The sequence below is a fragment of the Pipra filicauda genome, unplaced genomic scaffold, assembly GCF_003945595.2.
Source record: "Pipra filicauda isolate LSUMZ 115617 unplaced genomic scaffold, ASM394559v2 scaffold15_size4787011_pilon, whole genome shotgun sequence".
In the NCBI taxonomy this organism is placed as follows: domain Eukaryota; kingdom Metazoa; phylum Chordata; class Aves; order Passeriformes; family Pipridae; genus Pipra; species Pipra filicauda.
Window position 1 is genome coordinate 2,857,111 of NW_024104096.1, and position 22,312 is coordinate 2,879,422.

The following is a 22,312-nucleotide window of genomic DNA, read 5'->3' on the forward strand; positions in this document are numbered from 1 at the left end:
AGTAGAGTGGCAGTAGCTGTTGCGGACTATGCTGTGAGCTAGCGAGGGTTGCCAGCTCGTCAGGTGGGTAGAGAGCATGTCTGCTCTCTGGGCATAGGCACCAGGCAGTAAACATGGGCAGCCTGGCGGGGTTTGCTCTGTGCTTTTTGAGGGTTAGCCTTGCCTTGGCTTGAAAATAAACTTCCAATCTCTGTTCGTTTCAGTGGGAAATGCAAGAGCACCTGGGAGTAGCTGCTTGCAGGCAGGGTTGCAGTGAAACCTTGAAAGCAGAGGTTTAAGTAGGTCTATCCCTGGCTTTGCACTGTGGTGGCTTGCAAGTGCAATGTAGCCTGACTCCCCAAAAATGGTCTCAGGTGGCAGAAGCGTGGCCAAGGGGCCCTGCAGCTTCCCGGTGAAATTAGGAAGATGCTCACACTTCTGCTGGGCTTTCCACACGCTGACTCATGAGCTAAGCAGGGACTTATGGCTTTTGGGGCATTTTGCAAGGGGCATGGCCTTTGTGCACCCCATCCAGGTCCTTCACCCATGGAAGAGCAGCTTGAATGCCCGTCCTGGCTGCCAGAATTGCTCTTTCACCCTCTCTCTGAGCTCAAGTGTTTTACTGTCTTGTTATTTTTGAAACAACATTTTCATGTATGGTTGGAGTGCTTTTTCTTCCTAAGTGATTGGGGCAGTCAGTCGTATAATAGTAAGGGCTCATGCTTCAGAAGCCCTTCAAATAAGCCTTTCACAGGTACATCAGTCTGTCAACCCACCTGTACATGTGAGGGACTGAGGAGTGGAGGGAAAGAGGGCAGGAACAGCACCAATATTTGCTCTTCACAGGGCAGTGCCTCTGAAACGCTGATCTGGCATTTGGTAGCTCTAGGATCATTTCAGACATGCAGCTTACACACTCTATCTCTCTTTCCTTAATATCTTTCTGAAACAGTCTAGAGGGATGCCATACATTTATTTCACCCCAGACAGGCATAAGATTTCTCTTCAGATTGTTACAGAATGTTAAAGACCGTTTTCAATGCTCTTCCACATGGTACTCACCTCTTTTTTTATCCATCCTTGGTAGTGATTTCTGCTCCCTTAAGGTACAATGCTATAAGGTTTTACCTATGCAGAGAAAAAACCTGAGCATATTTCTAAGTAGGGCTTGAGGAACATAAGCCCCATGGAAAAGCCAAAGCTGAAAACCAGACTTCCACTTCCTGATAACTGTGGCTCCTCTTGGACCTTCCCCTAAAGACTCTGGACAGTAAGATACTAAGGCAGACACTAAAATTTCTTTTCTGCATATAAAGTTCATATGCAGCATGAGAAAGTCCCAGAGGGATCACAGGGTGAAGTGACGGCAGGGGCTGCCTGCTCAGCTGTGGTGGTGGAAGACAATATGATATTGCCTGTGAATTGATGGCGTCCTTGAGAAAGTATCACAGCAGTGTGAAGGTCTGTGCCCAATGGTGCTGTGATCAGATGCTTGGACGCTGCAGGTGATTTTTCACCTCCTTGGCTTTGCCCAAAGGCATTGATGAGAACTCAGTGCGAAAGAGTATTACTGTCTGTCCTGGAGGAGGGGGGACCCTGAGCTCATACTGCATCTGTCCTTAGTGATTTGTATCCTTCCCCATGGGGCTTTCGCAAAAGCCTTGGTGTGAACAAGCTGAGTGCCAGGCTGCAACCATCCATAGAATCTCTTGGGGTCCACGGGGCAGAGCCGTGGTGCGAGCTATGTGCTTGGGCTGCAGCTGGCAATTTGGTACCAACGGCGCTTGCCCAACATGTCCCAACCATCAGGGCATGGGTTGGGCCTCCCAGTCTCTGGGTGCACAAAGGCAAGGGGCCATCCAATGAGGTGCCAGGAGAGTGGGAGCGGGTCCCCCAGCCATGCTCCCGCCTACTGCACGTACACACTCCCTGGTGCGCTCGTTAGCTGAGCTGGCTTGGCAAGAGGCGCCGCTAATTGCAGCTGGAGGTCCCAGCCGTCTCCCCAAACGGTGCCTCTCCCACCCCTGTGCTGCACCAGAGGGGCCCCAACCTGGCCAGGGCTGTGGGGGCTGGGTCCTTGCCCACCTGTGCCCATACCCACCCCGGGGGGGCAGGGGAATTCAGCTCTGCTGGTGCCCCAGCCCATCTGCACATCCAGCACTGTGCACACACAGCCATCTGAGCTGCCAGAGCAGAGCTGTGGCTGTCGTTCCTCTCCCAGGGACCCTCAGCTTCAGGTCACCATCTAGGAGAGGGTGGTTGGGTCAGACTGCAGCATGCCATGGGTCATGCAGGCAGAGGCATGGTCCCAAGTATGGGAGTGACAGAGGGTGGGGAGGGAGAGTAGGTTCAGTGGAGCTCACACACACATGGAAACTGTTCCTGATGATCATAAATCTGCTGCACGGGTGTATGGCACCCCCATCTGCCCTGCACGCTGGAGCACTAGCTCTGGTGGGAGCGGCGCCTACAGACAGGGGAAGGGTGGGAGAGGCAAGGACTGGCAGGAGATGTTGGTGGGAGGGAGGGATCAAATCCTGGGCAGTTCAGGTGTGCATGGGGGAAAGGCACGAGAAGTCAAGCTGAAACATGGTCCGCTGAAGGGCAGAGTGGAAATGGTGCCCTGCAGAAATCTCCCACCCAGCCTTGGCACAAGTGCCTAAAGCAGGGCATCCCCTCCACTGCCTCGTCCTTTCTACCGTGTCTCAAGGACTGAGGCATTGTCTGCTTTCTGCACTCTCATTGCATTCATCCTTCCAGGAGTTCCAAGTTAGCTCTGAGGATCATTTTATCTGTGAACAAGGAGACAGATTTAAAGCACCTAAACTCTTGCTCGCTGTCACATTTGGTTAAGGCACCTTTCCCTCTTAGTACACCAAAAAAAGGTCTCTGAAGTTCATATGCTTGGACTCGCAAATGCATCAAAGTTGTGCTGCAGCTAGCAGCTCTGGCACCCACCCACTGGAGCTGCAAGACATGTGCAAACCTGGAGCTGGGTTGCTCCTCCCACACTGGAGGGTGGAGCAGAGACAAACTCCATCTGGGACCAGCAGCAGTGGCTTGGTCTTGGGAGGGTAGACACAGCCACTGCTCACAATCTCCCAGAAGCACTATGCTAGTGACAGACCTGCCCACCTTGGTGACAGCCATCCCAGGGCTGTGCAGGAGGTGAGACAGCAAGACCCTTCTCAGGAGAGGTTGGTGTTCTGGAAGAACAGGAAGCAGAAAAGTTGTGTTTGGTTTCCAAGCTTTCTGATCTGGCAGCTCCACTCCTTGTAGCCTCCGTTGCCTGAACCCTATTAGGAAGAGGTGATGACTAAGGAGAGGTTTATCTGTTCCTCCATCTGCTCAGCTCCCCAGGAAGGCGGAGGCCATTGACTAGGGCCAGCTTGTGAAGGGCAGTAGGCAGGAACCCCTTCCACTTGCCACTTTCCCAATGCCTGGGTAGGCTGTCCCCTCAGTGCCACTGGTGCCTGGCAGTGATTCCTGTAGCTGCTGCTCCCATAGCAGGAATTTTGTGTTAATGGTGGTGTTTGGTCTTCCTCTGGGATGGAGAAGAAGAGCAGAAGAGAAAGACACAAGGGAGAGGAGCTGAGCGAAGGGTGCAGTGGCTTGAAGGCTGGAATGATGTGGTGCTTATCAGAGCCTTGGCAGGTTAAGCTGCTGGCACAGCTCCAGGAGACCATGGGGGCTGTGGGATGAGGGGCTAATACTCAACCCAAAGACAGAGCTTGCAGTGCTGCTGGCACCAGTGACTGAGAACTCTGCTTTCCGAGCGCATGACTGCACATACATTACCAGGTTATTTCGGATGAGAGGGACTCTCCTGCCTGTCCCCGCATGCTGTGCTTCGGAACTTATTGCAAAGCAGGAGCTGAAGTCAAGGCAAGAGCTCAGCACCCTGTGGCTCTTGCTTAAAATCCTGGCTTGAACACAAAGTGCCTACATGTCACTGAAACTGGTCGTTTTGGGCAGTAGATTGCACTAACCATGGCAACCCGCAAACTGGAGCTAAAAGCATCACTCGTTACACGTTTGCCTATCCCTCATGAGGGGAGCATCAGTGTCTGAAGCTGATGATTTTGACTTCAGCAAATGTTCCCTTTGGGGTGAGGCTCTGTCCTCCTCTGCTTGTCACAGGACCTTGCACAGGGTTTGGGTGAGAAAACCTTGAACTCCCACAGTCCAAGAAGCACATAAAACTCAGGGATAATGTTAAAAGCAGCGTTAGTCCAGCCATGCTGAAGGAGCAACTTGCTATGGTTCGAACAGGATGTAGGGAACTCCACAGGGAGAAAGATTTGGATGCTGAGGTTCTCTTTAATGTACTGGAAAAAGAGAGAACAAGAACCACTGGTTGGAAGCTGAAGCCAGACAAATTCAAGTCTAAAATAAGGAGTGGGATTATTAATAATGTGGATGTTTAACCTGAAACAGACTCCCTGGGAAGTGGCAGCTTCTCCATCTCTCCAAATCCTCACAACCACAGTCACCATTTTCTGGAAGGTGTTTTTGCCAAAAACAAGACATTGGGCTCAACAGAGTGATAAAAGAACAAAGCTCTCTCCTGTGATGTTCAGACCAGCCAGCCCTTATTTCCAGTTGCTTGGACTGTGGAAAAATGGAGGTGAAGGTGCAGGAATGGAGCAATCTGTCACAGGCTGTTGAAACTGGAGTGTGCCCAAGGCACAGAGGAAGAGCTTGGGCAGCTTCAGAAGATGGAAGAAGCAAGAGGAAGAGGAATAGGGTAAGCAGCTGATGCTGCTGGTGACTTAGGGAGATACAGCCATGCACCGACAGCCCCAGCCAGAGGAGGCCGTACACCACAGGGTCACAACTTGCTCCTTTGAAGTTCAGCTGCCTTTGCTAGTTACAGCCCCCAGTGGATTGAAGGGCCACGGCTCTGTTACTCTGGTTTTCTGATTATGGAAACGCCTTCTCACACGTGATGAGCGCAGAGCTGAACAAACTCAGGTGGGCTGTAAAGCTGCTTCGCTGCCTCTAGGAGAGAGTGGGAATACGCTCCTCCAGTCCTCCTGATGGCTCTGGAGGTGGGAGGGTCTGGTTAATAGTTCTGCCTAAGGGTCTGCCTAATCAGCCTTGTTTCCAAAAGCTGAAGTCTCCAAAAGCTCCTGCAATGAAGTAAAATGTGCAAAGAGATCAAGTGGGAGCCGCTGGGCTTTCCCTGTCTAGTGGAAAGCTTGTAGGTCTTCACTGGCCCCATGGGGCTCAGAAGATGAGGCTGGTCTGAACTCTGTACTTGAGAGCTCACTTGAGACAAGTGCCCCTCCTGCCCATGAATCGGGAGGGGCAGGACGGGAGACCTCTTGGGGCACAGGAGGGCTCTGCCTTCAGGTGCTCCTCATCTGCAGCACTGCTTAATGGGTCTGCAAAGTAATTAAAGCAAGAAAGCTCCCTTGATTCCCATGGGACTAATAGCAAACCAGCTTCCTGTCTGCTATTCCTCCTCTACCACTACAGCTGTATTGCTGGCTCAGCCCTCATAATGGGAGCCCTCCAAAAGACAAATCCTTTCTGCAGTTGCACGGGAGCCACTCATTTCCCTGGGCGTTGCCTGGGCTGCCTCTGACAGGATGTCTGACTCCACACCGGAAGGCAGGCACGTGTCTTTGCAAGGCATATGTGGGTGCTGCCAGCCTGGGGAACTTGCTTGCACAGGGTTTGCCACATAGGAGTGGGTGCTAGCTGCTGTCAGGGGCCCAGGAAGAGGTCACTGATAAGCAGAAAAATCACCCTGTTTGCAACCAAGCTGGGTTTCAAGAGCAACTGTTTCCCAAGCTGGTCACCATTTGAACAGGAGCAAGTAGCTGCAGGTGCCCAGCAGTCCTGGTGTGATATTGACTGGAGTTCATTCATGGCCAGTGGAAGGAGCAGCCCTGGACACCAGCCGAGATGGGGGAAGTGCCTTCACCCAGCAGGTTTGTTTCCATCATGCTAGATGTGTGTGTAATTTATCATCCAAGTGCTTGGTGTCACCAGGTCCTGGTAATTTATTGCAAGTAACGTGATTTTGGCCCCCAACACAAGAGGACTTGTGATGACGCAAAAAGATGCAGCTGTCTTCAGTGCTTCCCTGCAGTGATCTGAAGAGTTCAAGTGCCTCGAGACTGGTGCTGATGACTCCTTTTTCAGGCCCGGGTCATTTTTCTCACCCTCCTTTGAACTCTCTTTGGTATTTTCACATCCTTCTTGAAACTGAGACTTTGGAGCTGGTCTTGCCAGCAAGGCGAGATAAAATCACTGCTCTCCCCTCACCTCTTGCAGATGGTGGAAGGACAGGACGGTCCCTGCACTACACTGGAGCATTGCCTGTGCCAAAATGCTGCATGCTCAGCAGTGATCATCTCACACTTTGCAGAACAGCTCACCCTGCATCACTGATGACTGCCTTACCCATCTCACAGCATCTGCACGGTTTTTCTCAGAAAAGCTGTGTACTCTTAGCTGGATCAGAAGCTCACAAAACATAGCCAACACTTTCCAGAGAGACAAGCATTTGTCCTTGTGCCCAGCCCAGGAGACACTGAATGGTGCAGCCCTGCCCATGAGCCACCAAGGCAGGAGCCTAGGGCTCAACACCCCCAGCTCTGCAGGGTTTGTCAGAAAGATATGAGATTTGGCAACAACGGGGGCAGGTTATGGGGCTGGGCAACTCCCCGTACCCCCACATTACAAACTTTGCTGCTGCTGAGCCTTGAGAGTGGAGGGATGCTGATGTTGAAGCAGCAAACCACTGGGGACCACACAGCCCAGAGGGATAGGTGCTCAGATGGAGCTGCTGTCCCAGTTACCCATGGTGACAAAACCATCAAGAGCCCCCTGCAGAACAACTCAAGACCCATAGGGAAATCCTGAGGGCAGACACCAAGCGTCTGGCCTCTATCACTCCCATAACTTGTGGGTAAAAGCAGCATCTCATCAGTGGAAATGCTGAGGGGGCTGCTAGAATGACCTGAGAACCTGAGCTGACAAGTAGGTCGGGACACCAACTAATTTATTTTTCACTCATGACCATGGGACTAAACACTACAGCCTGTGCTCACCTTTGGTCTAGCTGTAAATTCAAGTAATTACTCATCTAATGATGCTGACTAATCAGAGTGTCTCACCAGAGAGCTGGCAGTGTGCCGGGCACTGTTTCTCCTGTCTGCCATGAGCCTGGGCAGCATGGGCCAGCACAGATTCCTACAGCAGGGGAAGGCTGGCAGAGCCCCTGCAGCTTGGTGCAGGCAGGGACATCCCCAGGCTGCAGAGCAGCCCCACCATATGCCTTATGGACAGCACATGTATGTGGCACTGAGCAACTGCAGCTCATCCTCCCCAGGAGCTATGGCCTTGTGGCTGAGCCTCCTCAGGCTACACAAGCTTCTCCTTTCAACCTCACATCTACTTCAGGGCCCAGAGTTTGTAGAGGAAGCAGTTACCAGGCTGGTGTAGCACAAAGACCCATGGTTTTGACTGAGAGCAGCAAGAGGAGAGCAGAAGGTGGCTTTTCTTCAAGCATTGTGGCAAAAGCTTACATAGAAAGTGGGAGGTATGCTTGGATCTTCCTTTGCCAGGCCAGCCAAGCACTGATGGAACAGATCAGCTTTTGCTGAGCTGGGCTGGAGAGAGGATGGGGCTGGCAGTCCGATCTGGACAGTGGGTTTTTGCGTGGTGCTAGTCACTGCTGCCCCACTGCTCAGTTTTATCTGCTGACCTCTTCACCTAAAATGCGTGTTAATCAGGGGCTGTATGAGGGTTCTCCACCCAGAGGATGGATAACTGTACCTGTACGAGGGATCTGCACTTCCACCTGCCTGTTCTGCCTTGCATCCTGGGGCCCTGGAGACCCCATTTCCCCCTCCACATGCTCCTCTGGGGTGGCAGGCCCTTTCCTGGCACTATTCTGGCCACACAGGGCTTTCCTTGACTTCCCCAGGCAGCGTGCAGAGCCACGGGGTGCTTGTTCAGTGCTCCCTTCCTCCTCACTGTGCAGTGAGGTCAGACACCGATGGGCAGAGCTGCTCCTGGAGCCACTGTGACTATTGCTGCTGGGTGTTCGACATTTCCAACAGGGAGGGGAGATCATCCCAATTGCCCTGGTATATATGGTCCCTCTAGGACAGAGGGGGTTTATCCAAAGTGCTCATGTGTGTGATAGTGCCTCAGCACTCACAGGCAGCACCCAGCGAAGCAGCGTGAGAGGCTCCATCTCCCCAGCATCACCTGGTGTGCCTGGGTCAGCAGTGGGGCCAGAGCCCCATCCTGCAGAACAACAGGGGAGCGCCTGAGCCTGCCCTTTCCCTTCCCACAACCCTGCTTCATTTATCACACACCTCCCAGCCTCTGCAGCGGATGAGTGGGGGGCCCTGCCGGCAGCAGCCTCCATCACCACACAGCCTCACCTCCCTCCCCAGGGCTTGGGGTCCATCCTGTGTGCCGAGCAAGGCCATGCCCTGTGGGAAAAAGTAGTATGTGGTGACGTAATTAAGGCTGCATCATTTACACATGTGTGTAGGGTCTGAACATTTCCTATTTCTTGAGTGCTTGGCTTCCCCATGCTCCATGGGAGGCTTTAAAATGGGAAAAATACCTCTGGGAAGCTGAGCACCCTCAGCAGTCCCAAAAGCCAGTGTGCCACAAACAGAGATGAAAAGCTGTTACGCTCCAGCTCTGTGTAGAGAGTGGGGGAAGAGCCTGCTGCAGAGACAGCATGGATCAGCTAGAGCTGGTGCACAGGTCCACAGCATGGCTACATGTGGGTCCATGGGAACGTGCGAAGGCACTCATGCTGCTCCCCATGCTCTGCAACACAGCCAAAAGCTGAGCTTCTTTAGAGGGTATCCATGTATTCCTCTCTTAATCTCTTTCCTGGAAACAGCGATGCCATTATGATTTGGACTGCACAAAAAAAGCTCACCCCAAGGCAGACAACTGGCACACAACATTTTCATCCCAACAGCCAAAATTTTGCTAGGTTGCAAGCAGGGAAGCCAGCCTCTCCTGCCAGCTCACTCTGTGAGTTGGGGGACTGTTGTGCTGCTGACTGTCCCCTCTGCCCCCCAGGATTACTGGCTGTCCCTGCTCTACAAGCGCCTCATTGGTCCCAAGGTGCTGGCGATCCACGTGGCCGGTCTGCAGAGGAAACCCCGCCCCGGCAGGGTCATTCGCGACAAGCTCCGGATTTATGCCCACTGCACCAGCTACCACAAGTAAGCGGAGCAAGGGAGACTGTGGGCTACAGGGTGGGATAAGCGGTACCCCCAGGAGATGGAGACCGACAAGGACACGCTGGGGCAGGAGCCTGGCAAGGCAGCTTGGCTTCCCAGGGTATTCACCTGGGTGGTGCTCTGGCTGCTGTCAAAGTGAAGGAGCACAGGAATGGCGATGCCTCCGATGAAAGTCGTGGCAAGCCCGTGCCTGGGAACGGGGCCGTCCGGGACCGGTGAAGTGGCCGCCGGGCAGGCCGGGCAGCAGAGATCAAGGGAGTGGATTACACACGAGGGGCCCCCGGTCGGTCGGGTTACCCGCCGGGCCGCGCTGCCGGGGAGCCTGGCCTGGTTATTGTTTCGCTGATAAGGTCTTTGAAAGCACCCCAGCGAGCCGGGGGGGCGGCCACCTCCTCCGCGGACACAAGTTGCTATTGTGGAGGAGGAGAGACTGTTTCTTTACACAGTCCAGATGCTTTCAACATGCCTCCAACTCGGTAGGAAACCTTGTCCAGTAACTGACAGGTGCAAAGTGCTTTATAGCCTTTGTTTGGGACTGCCTGATTAGGAAGGGACAGAGGAGCAGTGTCTGGACCCGTCAGTTGGGTGCCTGGGGTGGCGGGGGCAGACACCACTCACACACAGAGTTCCTCTCCGTTCTCAGCCTCCTCCTTGCAAGTTTGGGGGGGCTGTCCTGGGACCACCACCCCTGCTCTGGACACCACTGTAGCACCCTCTTAAGTTTTGTCACCCTTGGCTGAGGAGCAGGGGTTGAAAGCTGTCATGACAGAGCCAAGCTTTGTGATGGAAAGGTGGCATCTGCCTGTGGAGGGGCAACTGGGATGGTGACATCCGGATGGCTGCATGAGGCCACTTCTTGCAGAGGTCCCCAACCCCCTTGGAGGCAATGCTCCCAGGGCACATGGCAATGCAGCCCTCACCTCCCATTTTCCCCTTTGCAGCCACAACTACGTTCGGGGGTCCATCACCCTTTACATCATCAACCTGCATCGCTCCCGGAAGAAAATAAAGCTGGCAGGGACGCTGCGGGATAAGATCGTCCACCAGTACCTGCTGCAGCCCTATGGCAAGGACGGGCTCCACTCCAAGTAAGTGTGATGCCAGTGGCTGGGGTTGCCACGACTGCCCCATCCTGAATGCCACTGCCCTGACCCTCTCTTGGTCCCACAGGTTGGTCCAGCTCAATGGGCAGCCACTGGCCATGGTGGACGATGGGACCCTCCCTGAGTTGAAGCCTCGCCCTCTGCGGGCCGGCCGTACCCTGGTCATCCCCCCGCTGACCATGAGCTTCTATGTGGTGAAGAATGTGAATGCGCTGGCTTGTCGGTACCGATAGCCCGCGGCCCAGAACAGACTTGCCAGCCCCGCTCCTGCACCCGCACACTGCCCAGGTCACGCTGCCTCCTTGGCAGCCCACGCAGCCCTGTCACAGGGCCATGCTGGGTGGCACCACACATGCCCTCATCCTCACACCCTGGATGTCCTCTGCCTTGGCACCCACTCCCGCCCTGTGACCACAGAGCTCCACGTGCCCTGACCACCGTTCTGCCAGAGCAGTGCAACAGCCAATTTGCAGGGCCTGCTGCCAGCCATCCCGTGAGCTGCAAGAAGCACCCGGTACCTAGTGCCCACTGGCTGCGTGGAAGGCTGGGGTGCCGAGCCCCGGTATAGCGTGGGGCAGGCGCCCTCCTGAGTCCCCTGGTCCCACTGCCCAGGTGGTGACCCTTCCAGCAGCCAGACCCCCTTCCCCGGAGGCGGGCAGTGCTCCGGTGCAGCAAGCGCATGGAAGCAGCTCCCTCTACTGCCGCCAGGATGCCGCCAGCCGGCCTGGCCCGCCGCGGGATGCACCGGCCGGGGCGGGCCGGGGGAGGGGACGCCGGGGGCCGTCCCGAGTGGGCGGGCCCGGGCTCCACGGCGGGAAATGTTGATAATTAAATTATACGTCCCGGAGCGGAGAGGGGGGTCGAGAGCGTGTCCTGCCCAGGAGAGAGGCGGTGTCGTGGGCAGGAGCAGCCGCGACGCGCCCAGGCACTACCGGAGATGTAATAAAGTTGGGCTGTCAACCGCGCCGGCGTCTTCTGTCCGCTGCGGGCCGGGTCCGGGACCGAGACCGGAGCGGGACGGGCCCAGCCGGGGCGGGAGCGGGCGGCCGCGGGGCGGGAGCGGTGCCGCCCTGCAGTGCCGCGCCGGGCCACCGGGGGCGCTGCGCGCGTGGGCGCGGCGGTCACGCGCGGCGGAGCAGGAAGCGGCGCGGGGCGGGTGGGGCCGCGCGGTCCCGGAGCCCCCGGTGCCCGCAGCGCCGCCGGTCATGCGGTGTGTCCTGATCGCCAGCACCGCGGCCGAGCTGCTCTTCTACTGGGCCGATGGCGCCTTCCTCCGCCGGCTGCGGTCGCCCCACGCCGGGCAGGTGGGGCGGGACGGGGTGGGACGGGTGCGGGGAAGGGGGCGCGGGGGGCGCGGTCGCGCGTGGGCGCTGATCGGGAGCGTGTGGCGCAGGGCCCGGCGCTGGAGGACAGTCTCAACACCCTCTTCGCCCCCCTCATCATCTCCTGCGCGGCGCTGCTGGAGAAGCTCGCCGACACCTACACTTGCTTCGCCACCGAGGGCGGGCGGCACCTCCACGTCCTGCAGACGGTAGGACCGGCACCGGGGACCGGGGACCCCCGGCCGGCCCCCGCCTGACCGCGCTGCCCGTTGCAGTTCGGGGACTGCCTGTACATCGCAGTGAACGGCGACGGGACGCAGACTGAGGACGACCTGCGCCGGACGCTCTTCGTGCTGCGGCGCTTGGTGGAGGCTCACTGTGGCCTCGTCACGCTCGACTCACACCTCATCCGCAAGGAGTGAGTGGGCACGGCACGGGCTGGCATGCCGGGGTTCTGGGGTGGCTGCCACGCGGTGCCTTCGTGCAGCACCGAGGGGTGGGAGTGGGTGTCTCCGGACTGGGACGCCTCTTTTCAGCATGACCCCCCTGCCTGCTGGGCTGCAGCTGGGTTTTGTGGTGTCCGTCCCACACAAGGAGGTGACAGCTGCCTCTCACTTCACACTCTGTGACCGGTGCAGGTTGCGGCCAGCTGACTCAGAGCAGCGGGAGCGTGTATGGAGCCTGCTGCGGGGCCTTCTGGAGACCTACAGCCACCTGCGGGAGGAGGACCAGAGCTTTGCAGTGGAGGTACCAATGCCCCTGGATGTCCCTCACTTTTGGGGCATTCCAGGGGTGTGAGGCTGCATAGAGTCCCGGGATGTGAGGAAAGGCTCTAGGCTGGGGACTTTGGGGCAACTCCCTGGAGCAGTGGAAGCTCAAACTTGCCCTTGCGGCTGTGAGGCTGGGTCTAGGGGAACTCCGCAGCCTTCTTCCCACCTGCACCCCAGGCCGTGGAGCGGCTGATCCACCCTCAACTGTGTGAGCAGTGCATTGAGTTCCTGGAACGGCAAGTGGTGCAGTACATCAATGCCAGTCCTGAGCGTGGTGGGGACGAGGTGGGCCATGCCTTCCTTCTGGTGCACACCAAGCTGCTGGCCTTCTACTCCAGGTACACCCGGCCCCACCGCCCTCCCCAAAGACACCACTTATCCTCTCGGCTGACCCTTCCCTTCTCTGTCCTGCAGCCGCAATGCCAGCTCCATCCGCCCGGCCGACCTGCTTGTCCTCATCCTCCTGGTGCAGGACCTGTACCCCAGCCAGAGTGCTGAGGAGGAGCTCAGCCCCCAGGTGATCTAGAGCAGGACTGGGGTCCAGAGCAGGTCAAGGTGCTCCTGTGGGGGGATGCCTTGGCAGCCAGGGCTTAACTTTTTTTCCCTCTTTTTGGAAGCCCATGGCAGGGAACGTTCTCCCCGAGGGACCCAAGAGAAGTGAGAGCATCCCTGTGAGTGGCCCTGGCTCCCATGGAGCTGCAGAGAAGGACTCAGATGACCAGGTGAGGCCATGAGATCAGGAGCTGTAGGGTGGTATGCTGGAAGGACTGCCTGCATTGCTCCCATTGCTGACACATCCATTCTCAGTGGCAGGACACAGATGATCAATCTGTGCCCGAGGTCTACTACACACCTGAGCCCTCGCCAGGCAGGCACAGCACAGGTGAGTTCCCAGCTAGGCAGCAGCCCTGCCCCCTGCCCCCAGCCCTACAGAGGCTCTGGGGCTGTGAAGGGGCCTGGTGGGAAGGGCGACCTGCTGTTGTGTTCCCTGCAGGCAGCGAGAGCTGGTCAGAGGGTGCTGAGATGCTGAGCATTGGGGAGGCAGAAGCTGCAGATGTCCAGGTGAGCACAGTCCTGCAATGCCTCCCAGCTCCACACCTCGACAGCCTGTCCCGATGCTCTTTGTGCTCTTTGCGGTCTCCAGTCTTCGGCACTCGTCTCTTGCTGTGCTGCAGCTGTGGGTACCCTGTGTCCCACATGTTGTGCCTAACTGTGCCCTCTCTGAGGCGTTGCTTACAGTCTCCCTGTCCAGAGCTGTCAGCAGAGAGAAATCAGGGCTGCCTCAGAGCAGTCCAGTGTCTCCCTCTGCTGCCTCTGGGCTTTCTGGGCTGCTTCTGTGATGGATGCTGCAGCACTTCACACACTGCAAGTAAGCATTGGCCTCACTTTAAGGCATTTGCAACCTTTGTCTTTCTGTCTGGTGCTCTTTTGGGGTTCTTGGGCACTTCCCTTGCTGCTGATCTTCTGTTGCATGGCCCCTTCAGCTCCTTCAGTTCTGTCATACCTGGTTGCAGCTTTCAGGGCATTGCCATGTCCCTACAGAGCATCCCGGGTTGGTGCAGGCTACCTCATACCCACGGGGGGGCTGAGCATCTTCTCTTTCTCCCCAGATGGCAGAGGACTTGCTCCAGACCTTGGGGCCTCTGGTCCCTGAAGCTTCAAACCCCAGAAGGATCTTCTTGGATGCCAACCTGCGGGAAGGTTACTGCCCCTTGCTGCCACACACCATGCACTGCCTGCCACTCTGGCCAGGCATCTCCCTCGTGCTGCTGACCAAGGTGAGCTGCCTCTGAGGTCAGGGAGGCGATGTTGGACTGAGTCTTGCCTGACCCACATCTCCCTTCCCTGGCAGGGCCCCATGACCCAGGTGGCTGTCACCTTATACCAGTTGCTGGATGGGTTCTTGGTGCTGGAGAAGAAGCTGGAAGAGGGGCCAGAGGCGGGAGTCACACGCTCCTACCCGTTCCTGGCCGAGCTGCGGCAGCGCATGGACAAGTTTGTGAAGAAGCTGAGTGGACAGGACATCCAGGTGGGAGTGGGAACATGAGGACCCTGTCCTGCTGTCCCCACAGCCTGACACAGTCCTGTCTTTTTAGTTGCAGAACACCTGGTTGGACTTCAAGAACAAGATATTTTCCCGGACCGAGCCTGGGAGCTCCTTGGAGTGAGTAGGGAGCGGCCAGGGAAAGTCTGCAAAGCAGGCAGGCGCCTTTTCCAGGCTGGGGCCAGCACAGCTGTCCCTGCAGTGCTGGGGACCCAATGTCCAAACTCAGTATTCTCTGTGTCTCCTGGCTCAGGCTGCTGCAGGCAGTGGCCAGCGTGAAGCGGCAGCTCTGCTCTGTGTACCGCCAGCTCTTCCTGACCTCTGCTGGCCACAGCCTGTCCCAGGGGCTGCGGGACCATGCTCAGAAGCTGATGAGGTGAGTGCATGGGGTGGCCAGCATCACCAAGGAGCTGCTGCACAACCAGCTGTGCTGGGACTTGGGGGTCCTGGATTCTTCACCATGCTTCTTCTGGACAGGGAGAAGCTGCTGGACTGGCGGGACTTCCTTCTGGTGAAGAGCAGGCGCAATATCACCATGGTGTCATACCCATCTCTGCGGCTGGGAACACAGCCGGGAGAGGGGGTGTCCTCAAGGGGGTAGCAGACGTGGGAGTGGGACCCTGTCCCCCAGCACCAGGGTCAAGGGGAGGAGCGTGGTGGGTGAAGGCAGTTTCCCCGAGGCTCAGGGGCTGTCCTGGAAAGGCACCAAAGTTGTTGGACACCCTTAACCCACCCCACATACCTAGAGGACTTTCCTGGCCTGGTGCACTTCATCTATGTGGACCGCACAGCTGGGCAGATGATGGCACCATCACTCAGCGTGACAGAGAAGTCCAGCTCAGAGCTCGGCAAGGGTCCCCTGGCCAACTTCATCAAGAGAAAGGTACTGCTCATGGGGGATAGAGGTGGCATGGGAACCACCAGAGGGGGTGGTAATTGGAGGATTTTCTGCTCAGGCTTCAGATGTCCCTTGTCCTCCAGGTCTGGTCCCTGATCACACTGGCCCGGCGATACCTACAGAAGGGCTACACGACACTCATGCTGCAGGATGGCGACTACTGTTGCTCCTACTTCCTCTGGTTTGAGAATGAGCTGGTACGTGGGGCCAGGAAGGGGCTGAGCCCCTCTGCCCCAGCACCTTCTGGGGCAGGGAGAGGGGCTGTAGGCACAGCCAGCTCTGGCTCCTCGGCAGTCCCATGCCTGCTTCTGCCCTCTGCTGTCATTTCTCCCCAGGGCTACAAGCTGGAGGTGATAGAGGTACCGGTTCTGTCTGATGATTCTGCTCCAATTGGGATGCTGGCAGGGGACTACTACAGGTGAGCAGTCACCAGCCCTGTGGTTTGGCACCGGGGCTCAAAGCTAGGCTGGCATGGGGGTCCCTGTGAGTAATGTTATCCTCACCAGGGTGTCACTGCAGGGTGATACTGGTGCTGTGGTGTCACTGGGGTTGCACCAGCCCACCTCCCCAGCCTGGTGCCATGGTTCTTCTGTGTTCTTGCAAAGGACTTTCTAAAGGGAAGATGGTTAGAAAGGGGGTGCCTGTGTGCACTCTACCTGCCAAGGCCTCTTTCTTTTCCTCCCCAGGAAGTTGCTGCGTTATTACAGCAAGAACCACCAGGCAGAAGTAGTGAAGTGCTATGAGCTGCTGACTGTGCACCTGGGCATCATCCCCTCTGAGCTTGTGGTCCAGCAGGCCTGCGACTTGGCCCGGCGCCTCTGGGAGCCATCCCGCATCCCTCTGCTCTGAGCTGCCTCTGGCCACCTCAGGCATTAAAGCGGGTGTGGATGTTCCAGGAACCTGGGCTGCTTTCTCAGTGTCTGTGTCGTGGGGCTGTGTCTGCAGGAAGTGACAGGCAGCCTTCCCATCCTTCAGCCTGGCAGGGCTGGCACTACCTCCTTCCCTGCTCTCCATGGGTTTTCACTGCCACCCAGCAGCCTCTGGGGACAGGCAGAGAGTGGGGTTGAGAAGTTGTTGGCACATCACCATCTTGCTGAAAAGGGCTTTTCTGGAGCAGGATTTATAGTGTTAGCTTGGCATTGCTGCTTGGCTTTGGCCGGAGCTCAAAATAGTGTAGCCAAACGTGCATGGAAAAATGGTCTGGAGTGCATCCCCCTTCCCCCTCACCCCCAAATGTGGGGTGTGAGGCCCTCAGACGTTAGGCAGGCTCTGGGGAGGTGCATCCTGTCCTGTACCCCCTTCCCCACACCCACACTCCCAGGCACTGGTTAGCCGCAGGTCTGAGCTCCTCTGGGAACAGCAAGTAAATCTGAGGCAGCTTATGTGTGTCTCAGGCACATCAGGACTCAGTGCATGTCCAGACCTCGGGTACAGTCGGGATTGAGGCCAGCCACAAGGGACTTGGGCAGCCACTGCCCCTTGTTGCTCCCATGCTGCTCCCTGGAGCTGAGGATGGTTCTTCCGAGAGCACTGGACCATGACAGGTCCTTTGCCCCATCCTGCTGGGCAGGAATTTGCCGAGCAATAGCACTGGATTCAAAGCCAACCTCTTCCCTAAGCTGCCCCCTGCTGTCCCCACCTGCCTGGGGCTTGCCTGCTCAAGGTGGGGCAAACTCACTCTGACCTGCAGCGCTTGGCCCATCACCCCAGCCACATGCCTCTGGATCATCCCTGGAACAGAACAGGGGCTGGAGGAGGGGCGGCTCTCAGGCCCCCGCCTGCCTGCCCAGCACCTTCCTGGCGTATAGTCTGGGGAGTACCTGGCACCCTGCTGAACCCCAGACAGGATCTGACCCTGTCGCCGCCTCAGCACTGGGGCTGGTCTCCAGCCCTGCTGCAAGCCCCCAGCAAAACTGTGCCAGCGTCAGTGCCAGCAGCAGGGGCAGTGCTGCTCGGCATGTGCTCCTGTCCCGCCTATCGTCCCCGCAAGCCCCGGCACACAGTGGCTGGCCCTGCCTCAAGGCGTTCCCTGCCCGGGCCCCCCCATCTCTTCCCCGTGCCCGGAAGCCCTGGGAAGAGTTCCGCCAGGAAAGCAAAGTCCAGGCTGCAGGACTCAGGGCAGCCATGGCCAGGCACTGTGGGGCAATGGCAACCAGGATCCAGGCAAGACTGAACACAGTCTGCTCTTCCCGCTGGCTGCAGGACTGGCATCTCTCCCTGGGGCTGTCAGGAGCACGTTTGACCCACGCCGGGGCTGCAGAGCGACTGCAGCGGGAGTACGACGCGGTGGTGATCGGGGCAGGTAACGGAGCAAGGGAGCAAGTGTCGAGCTGTGGGGAGCCAGCGGGGACTCCCACTTGTCCTTCCCCCACAGCAGGTGGCAGGGGAGTGGCCAGGCAGGAACCACAGCAGTGCTGGACACGTTGCAAACCCCCAGGGGTCTGGCACAGCTGGGCACACATTGCAGCCCCCCAGCATGCAGGGCACAAAGGGGACATCTGCCTTGAGCACTTCTGTCCCCCTCCCCTGCACCGTTAGGGCCAGGGCTGTAGGGCCAGTGGAGGATGCCCCTTGTCACCTGTATCCCTGTGTCCAGAGCCCGTTATTCGGGTGGCTGTGGCTCCCCCATGCCTAGGCATGGCAGGGTGCCCTGTCCTGTGGGACTGTCCCAACACTGGACTCTGCTCACCTCTCTCTCTCCTTGCAGGGCACAATGGGCTGGTGGCAGTAAGTACCAAGAATGGCATGCTGCCTCTCCACTATCCCTGGGGAACAGCCAGGGATTGGGAAGGGTCTGCACAGTGGTCAAGGGAGGGCTTTTGTGGCAGTGCCCATGGGGCTGGGGGCTCCCACAGGGCCCTCCCTGGTGAGGGGGAGCACCATGTGCAAGAGGGTGCTCAGACTGACAGGGACACATCCCAGCTGGAGGGATGGGCAGTGCGATGCCATGCTCCCCACAGGCTGCCTACCTGCAGCAGGCAGGGGTGCGCACAGCTGTGCTGGAGAAGCGCCACGTGCTGGGCGGTGCAGCTGTCACAGAGGAGATTGTGCCAGGTACCCCTGCATGCCCCTTGTCACCCTGGCCCTGGCTAGCCCTGGGTGTGGCCACCTTCCTCTACCCCACATCTTCCAGGGTTCAAGTTCTCCCGGGCGTCGTACCTGCTCAGCCTGCTGCGGCCACAAATCTATGCCGAGCTGGAGCTGCAGGTATTGGCACCCATCCCTTGCTGGTCTGCCAGCACCTCCCAGCATGCAGGCAGGGTGCCCCTGCTGCAAGGCTGTCTCTGCAGGGTGAGTCCTGTAGCAGGGACATCCCTGTCTTGTAGCGGCATGGCCTGAGGGTGCTCCCACGGGACCCCTACTCCTTCACCCCACTGCTGGAGGACAGGAGCCCTCCTCGCTCCCTCCTGCTGGGACACAACATGGCCCAGAATCAGCAGCAGATTGCTCAGTTCTCCCAGAAGGATGCCCAGGTACTGCAGAGGCACGCATCTGGCACAGCAAAGCCGTTGAGGTGCTGCCCTGTCCCTGAAGCAGCAGGGTTGCTCCCGGGTGTGATATCCATTGCACCTACCATGGTGCAGTCCTTGTTTTTCCCTCTCTGTCCCCTTTCAGGCTTACCCTGAGTATGAGGCATTCATGGGGGGCATGGTGTCGGCCCTTGACCCACTGCTGGATTCTCCTCCAGTGGATACAGCTGCCCTGGGGAAGGGGTCCCTGCTGCAGCAGCTCAGGAACCTGCGAGCCCTGTGGCCCCTGCTGCAGGCAGGTACATCTGGGGTGCTGGGGAACCCCGATGGCAAGGAGTGTTTGCCAGCACCTGGGTTGAGCAATGCTGAGCCTCCTCAGGAGCCCCAGCTGGGCTGGCAGGCTCTGGTAGGCTTGCCGACCTTGGTCCCACTGCCTGTTCCCCAAACCCAGCTGGGCACCAGCAGCCAGCCCTGGTACAGCAATGCAGCTCTCACACCACCTCTCCACCCCCAGGGCTGGCGCTCGGCCAGCAGCTGCCCCGCTATTACGAGGTGCTCACAGCTCCCATCTCCAAGGTTTGTGCTGATGGTAGCAGTGTGGAGCCACCCACTGCCTCGGGTCCTTCCTACAAGGGTGCTGCGGCAGCTCCGCACCCCAAGCCTGGCATGCTCTCTTTCTCCTGGGCCAGATCCTGGATCAGTGGTTTGAGTCAGAGCCCCTGAAGGCAACTCTGGCTACTGACGCGGTGATTGGAGCCATGACTAGCCCCCACACCCCCGGCAGCGGGTGAGGGTCCCTTCCCCCTGGGGCTCCTGGCTGCATTGTCCCCCCATGCCACACTCTGTACTTGGCTCTGCTGCACCCCAGTACCCAATGCCCTGACTCCTTGCCTCTCCCTCTCACTGCCTGTTCAGCCTTGCCAGGGTGCCTCAAGGGTTGGAACTGGGCAAGGGGCCATCCCTGCCATATGGCTCTCCTGGGTGGCCCCCACCTATCCCTTTGCTGTTTGGACACCCCTAACCTTGAGTCAGATTGAGTCCTGGCTGGTGCATGCTCCCTGTAACTGAGTTGGCATCCTATGAGCTGGCACGGTCCCGTCTGTGGGGGCTGCCCTCACTCTGCTCATGCAGGGGACAGACCCATCCCCTCGTCTGGCACCTAACCTAGCATCCTGCTACCACAGGTACGTGCTGTTGCACCATGTCATGGGCGAGCTAGAGGGACGGCGGGGAGCCTGGGGCTACGTGGCAGGTGGGATGGGAGCCCTGTCCCAAGCCATTGCCCACGCAGCGACAGCCTGGGGAGCCCACATCTTTGCTGAGAAGGTATGGGGTGCCGGGTAGAGGGGAGCTGCCTTGCCATCCTGCAGGAAGCAGGGATGCTCTTGGTGAAGTCTTGTCCCCTCTGCCTGCCCAGGCAGTGTGCCACGTGCTGCTGGGCAGGGACGGGCGGGCACAGGGTGTTGCGCTGCAGGATGGTACAGAGGTGAGGAGTAAACTGGTGCTCTCCAATGCCTCCCCCCAAATCACTTTCCTGGAACTCGTTCCTCAGGTATGGGGTGCATGGGACTGGTGGGGGCTTGGCATGTCAGCATCCCCCCATCCACACTTGCCCCTCACAGTCAGTCTCTGCACCGGCATATCCCATCCTAGAGGCAGCTGCCGAAGGATTTTGTCCAGCGGATCCGGCAGGTTGACACACGCTCCCCCGTCACCAAGATCAATGGTAGGTACTTTCAAGGACACTTCTGCTGCCATCCCTGCTGGAGGAACACCAGTGCTAGGCTCAATAAGAGGCTTCCCCCATTTCCCCATCCTGCTTCCCCCATTTCCCCATCCCATGCCCAGTGGCAGTGGATCGGCTGCCCAGCTTCCTGGCTGCCCCCAACGCCCGTGACGGCCAGCCCCTGCCCCACCACCAGTGCTCCATACATCTCAACTGCGAGAACACCCACCTCCTGCATCAGGCATTCACCGAGGCTACCCACGGACACCCCTCCAACAGGTAGGAGCCTGCACTGGCACACCTTGGCTCCACAGGGGAAGGGACAGGACAGTCATGGCAGGTGCTGGGGAAAGAGGTGTGGGGTGGCTGGGTCCCTCTATGCCTGCCCAGCTGGTGTACTGCTCCCTCAGGCCCATGATCGAGCTCTGCATCCCCTCAGCGCTGGACCCAGGACTGGCCCCACAGGGCTGCCACGTTGTGTCCCTCTTCACCCAGTACACCCCGTCCGTGCTGGCAGACGGTCAGTCCTGGGACGAGCAGGCCAGAAATGCGTATGCAGACAGGGGTAGGTAATGCACACACAGACTCCAGTAACACCAGGAGCACGGGTCCCTGCCCATGGGCAGAGCTGCCCTGTAACTGTGCGTGGGCTTGCTCCCATGTCCCCCCAAGCTGCCCACCAGTCCCTTCATCTTTCTCTAGTGTTCGACTGCATTGAAGACTATGCCCCAGGATTTAAGGCATCCGTCATTGGCAGGGATATCCTGACACCACCAGACCTGGAGAGGATCTTCGGACTGCCCGGTGGAGTGGGTACCATGCGTGTCACCTCTGAGCATCACTACGGTGCCAATGCTGGTGGGCATACAGTCTTGGGCCAGGCACAGCCAGCTCACATAGAGCTCTGTTGGCAGAACATCTTCCACGGAGGGATGTCTCTGGACCAGCTGTACTTTGCCCGGCCAGCACCATCTTACTCTGGCTACCGGTCCCCAATTCCTGGCTTGTACCTGTGTGGAAGTGGAGCCCACCCTGGTGAGCAGAGCTGGGAGCCAGGACCCTTCTGGGGGGCTGCAGAAGGAAGGCAGGGGCATGTGGAAGAGGTGCACTTCCACTCCCCATTTCTGCTTTCTTGCAGGAGGAGGAGTGATGGGAGCAGCAGGACGCAATGCTGCCCAGGTGGCCCTCAAGGACTTCAGGAGCCTCTGATGACAGTGGTGACACTGACTTCACCAATACAGGCTTGCGGCAGCAGCAAGCCTCATTGATCCCATGCAGAGCCCTGTCCATCTCCAAATTGCTTACCAGACACCTCAGAGCAGCATCCCCAGAGAGATGAGGGTGCAGTCTGGCAGGGTCCCCTGTGCTCTCAGCTGCTACTATCTTGAACAGGTGGCTTCTCCCAGCCTACCACAACCCAGCTTTGCTGCAGTGACTTGTGCACTGTGTGACCCTGGTAAGCCTCACTCAGCTCCTGCCTGTGCCCATGGAAATAAACCTTGGCCCGGGCTCTGTCATGAGCACTCTTGCTGTGATTTTTGAGCAATTCACGCAGCTCCCACCACGCCAACATGAGGGGCTGCACTGTGGCTGGTGCTGCAACCTCAGCGGAGGTGCCAGAGGGGACTGGCACATTTCAGAGCAGTGAACAGGGACAAACAGCTCCTCACCCTCTCCTGTGCTTGTTGATGCAGGCTCAGGTGCGTGCAGGGCCGTTTGTACAGTCCTCCTGTTCTGGGCTGGCCTGGACCTTCCCATGGTGCTTAG

General features: G+C 58.2%; 3 protein-coding genes across 7 annotated transcripts in view; all 3 read left to right on the forward strand.

The window, feature by feature from the left end:
* Positions 1–11,279, forward strand: part of HPSE2 (heparanase 2 (inactive)) — a 110,009-nt gene extending 98,730 nt beyond the window's left edge. The window contains exons 9-11 of the mRNA XM_027710965.2: positions 9,049–9,194; positions 10,154–10,300; positions 10,383–11,279. Coding sequence (XP_027566766.1) covers positions 9,049–9,194; positions 10,154–10,300; positions 10,383–10,548 — 459 coding nt within the window. The 3' untranslated portion in view covers positions 10,549–11,279. The remainder of the gene's footprint in view (positions 1–9,048; positions 9,195–10,153; positions 10,301–10,382) is intronic.
* Positions 11,280–11,465: 186 nt separating this feature from the next.
* On the forward strand, positions 11,466–16,248 carry HPS1 (HPS1 biogenesis of lysosomal organelles complex 3 subunit 1). Of its 4 annotated transcripts, none has more exons than XM_027711005.2 (18): positions 11,470–11,619; positions 11,709–11,846; positions 11,913–12,055; positions 12,276–12,384; positions 12,585–12,745; positions 12,822–12,924; positions 13,025–13,129; positions 13,215–13,290; positions 13,402–13,469; positions 14,018–14,185; positions 14,260–14,436; positions 14,504–14,571; positions 14,705–14,827; positions 14,929–14,994; positions 15,190–15,334; positions 15,433–15,546; positions 15,685–15,767; positions 16,036–16,248. In XM_027711005.2, exons 1-18 carry the CDS (start codon positions 11,521–11,523, stop codon positions 16,196–16,198), a joined length of 2,109 nt encoding a protein of 702 aa, XP_027566806.1. In that variant the 5' UTR covers positions 11,470–11,520; the 3' UTR covers positions 16,199–16,248. The 4 variants fall into 4 exon arrangements, with proteins under 4 accessions (XP_027566807.1, XP_027566806.1, XP_039235131.1 ...); XM_039379197.1 differs by having other exon boundaries at positions 12,624–12,745; XM_027711006.2 differs by lacking the exons at positions 14,260–14,436; positions 14,504–14,571; positions 14,705–14,827; ... (3 more) ...; positions 15,685–15,767; positions 16,036–16,248 and having other exon boundaries at positions 11,466–11,619; positions 13,402–13,776; positions 14,018–14,153.
* Positions 16,249–16,341: 93 nt separating this feature from the next.
* Positions 16,342–22,057, forward strand: PYROXD2 (pyridine nucleotide-disulphide oxidoreductase domain 2). 2 transcript variants are annotated; one of them, XM_027710959.2, is made up of 16 exons: positions 16,342–17,651; positions 18,057–18,076; positions 18,310–18,403; positions 18,483–18,556; positions 18,676–18,822; positions 18,965–19,118; positions 19,271–19,395; positions 19,509–19,606; positions 20,004–20,145; positions 20,237–20,371; positions 20,473–20,545; positions 20,668–20,824; positions 20,956–21,110; positions 21,248–21,354; positions 21,460–21,580; positions 21,684–22,057. In XM_027710959.2, the coding sequence occupies exons 1-16, from the start codon at positions 17,474–17,476 to the stop codon at positions 21,752–21,754; spliced, it is 1,851 nt and encodes a 616-aa protein (XP_027566760.1). In that variant the 5' UTR covers positions 16,342–17,473; the 3' UTR covers positions 21,755–22,057. The 2 variants fall into 2 exon arrangements, with proteins under 2 accessions (XP_027566760.1, XP_027566752.1); XM_027710951.2 differs by having other exon boundaries at positions 19,334–19,395.
* Positions 22,058–22,312: the final 255 nt, after the last annotated feature.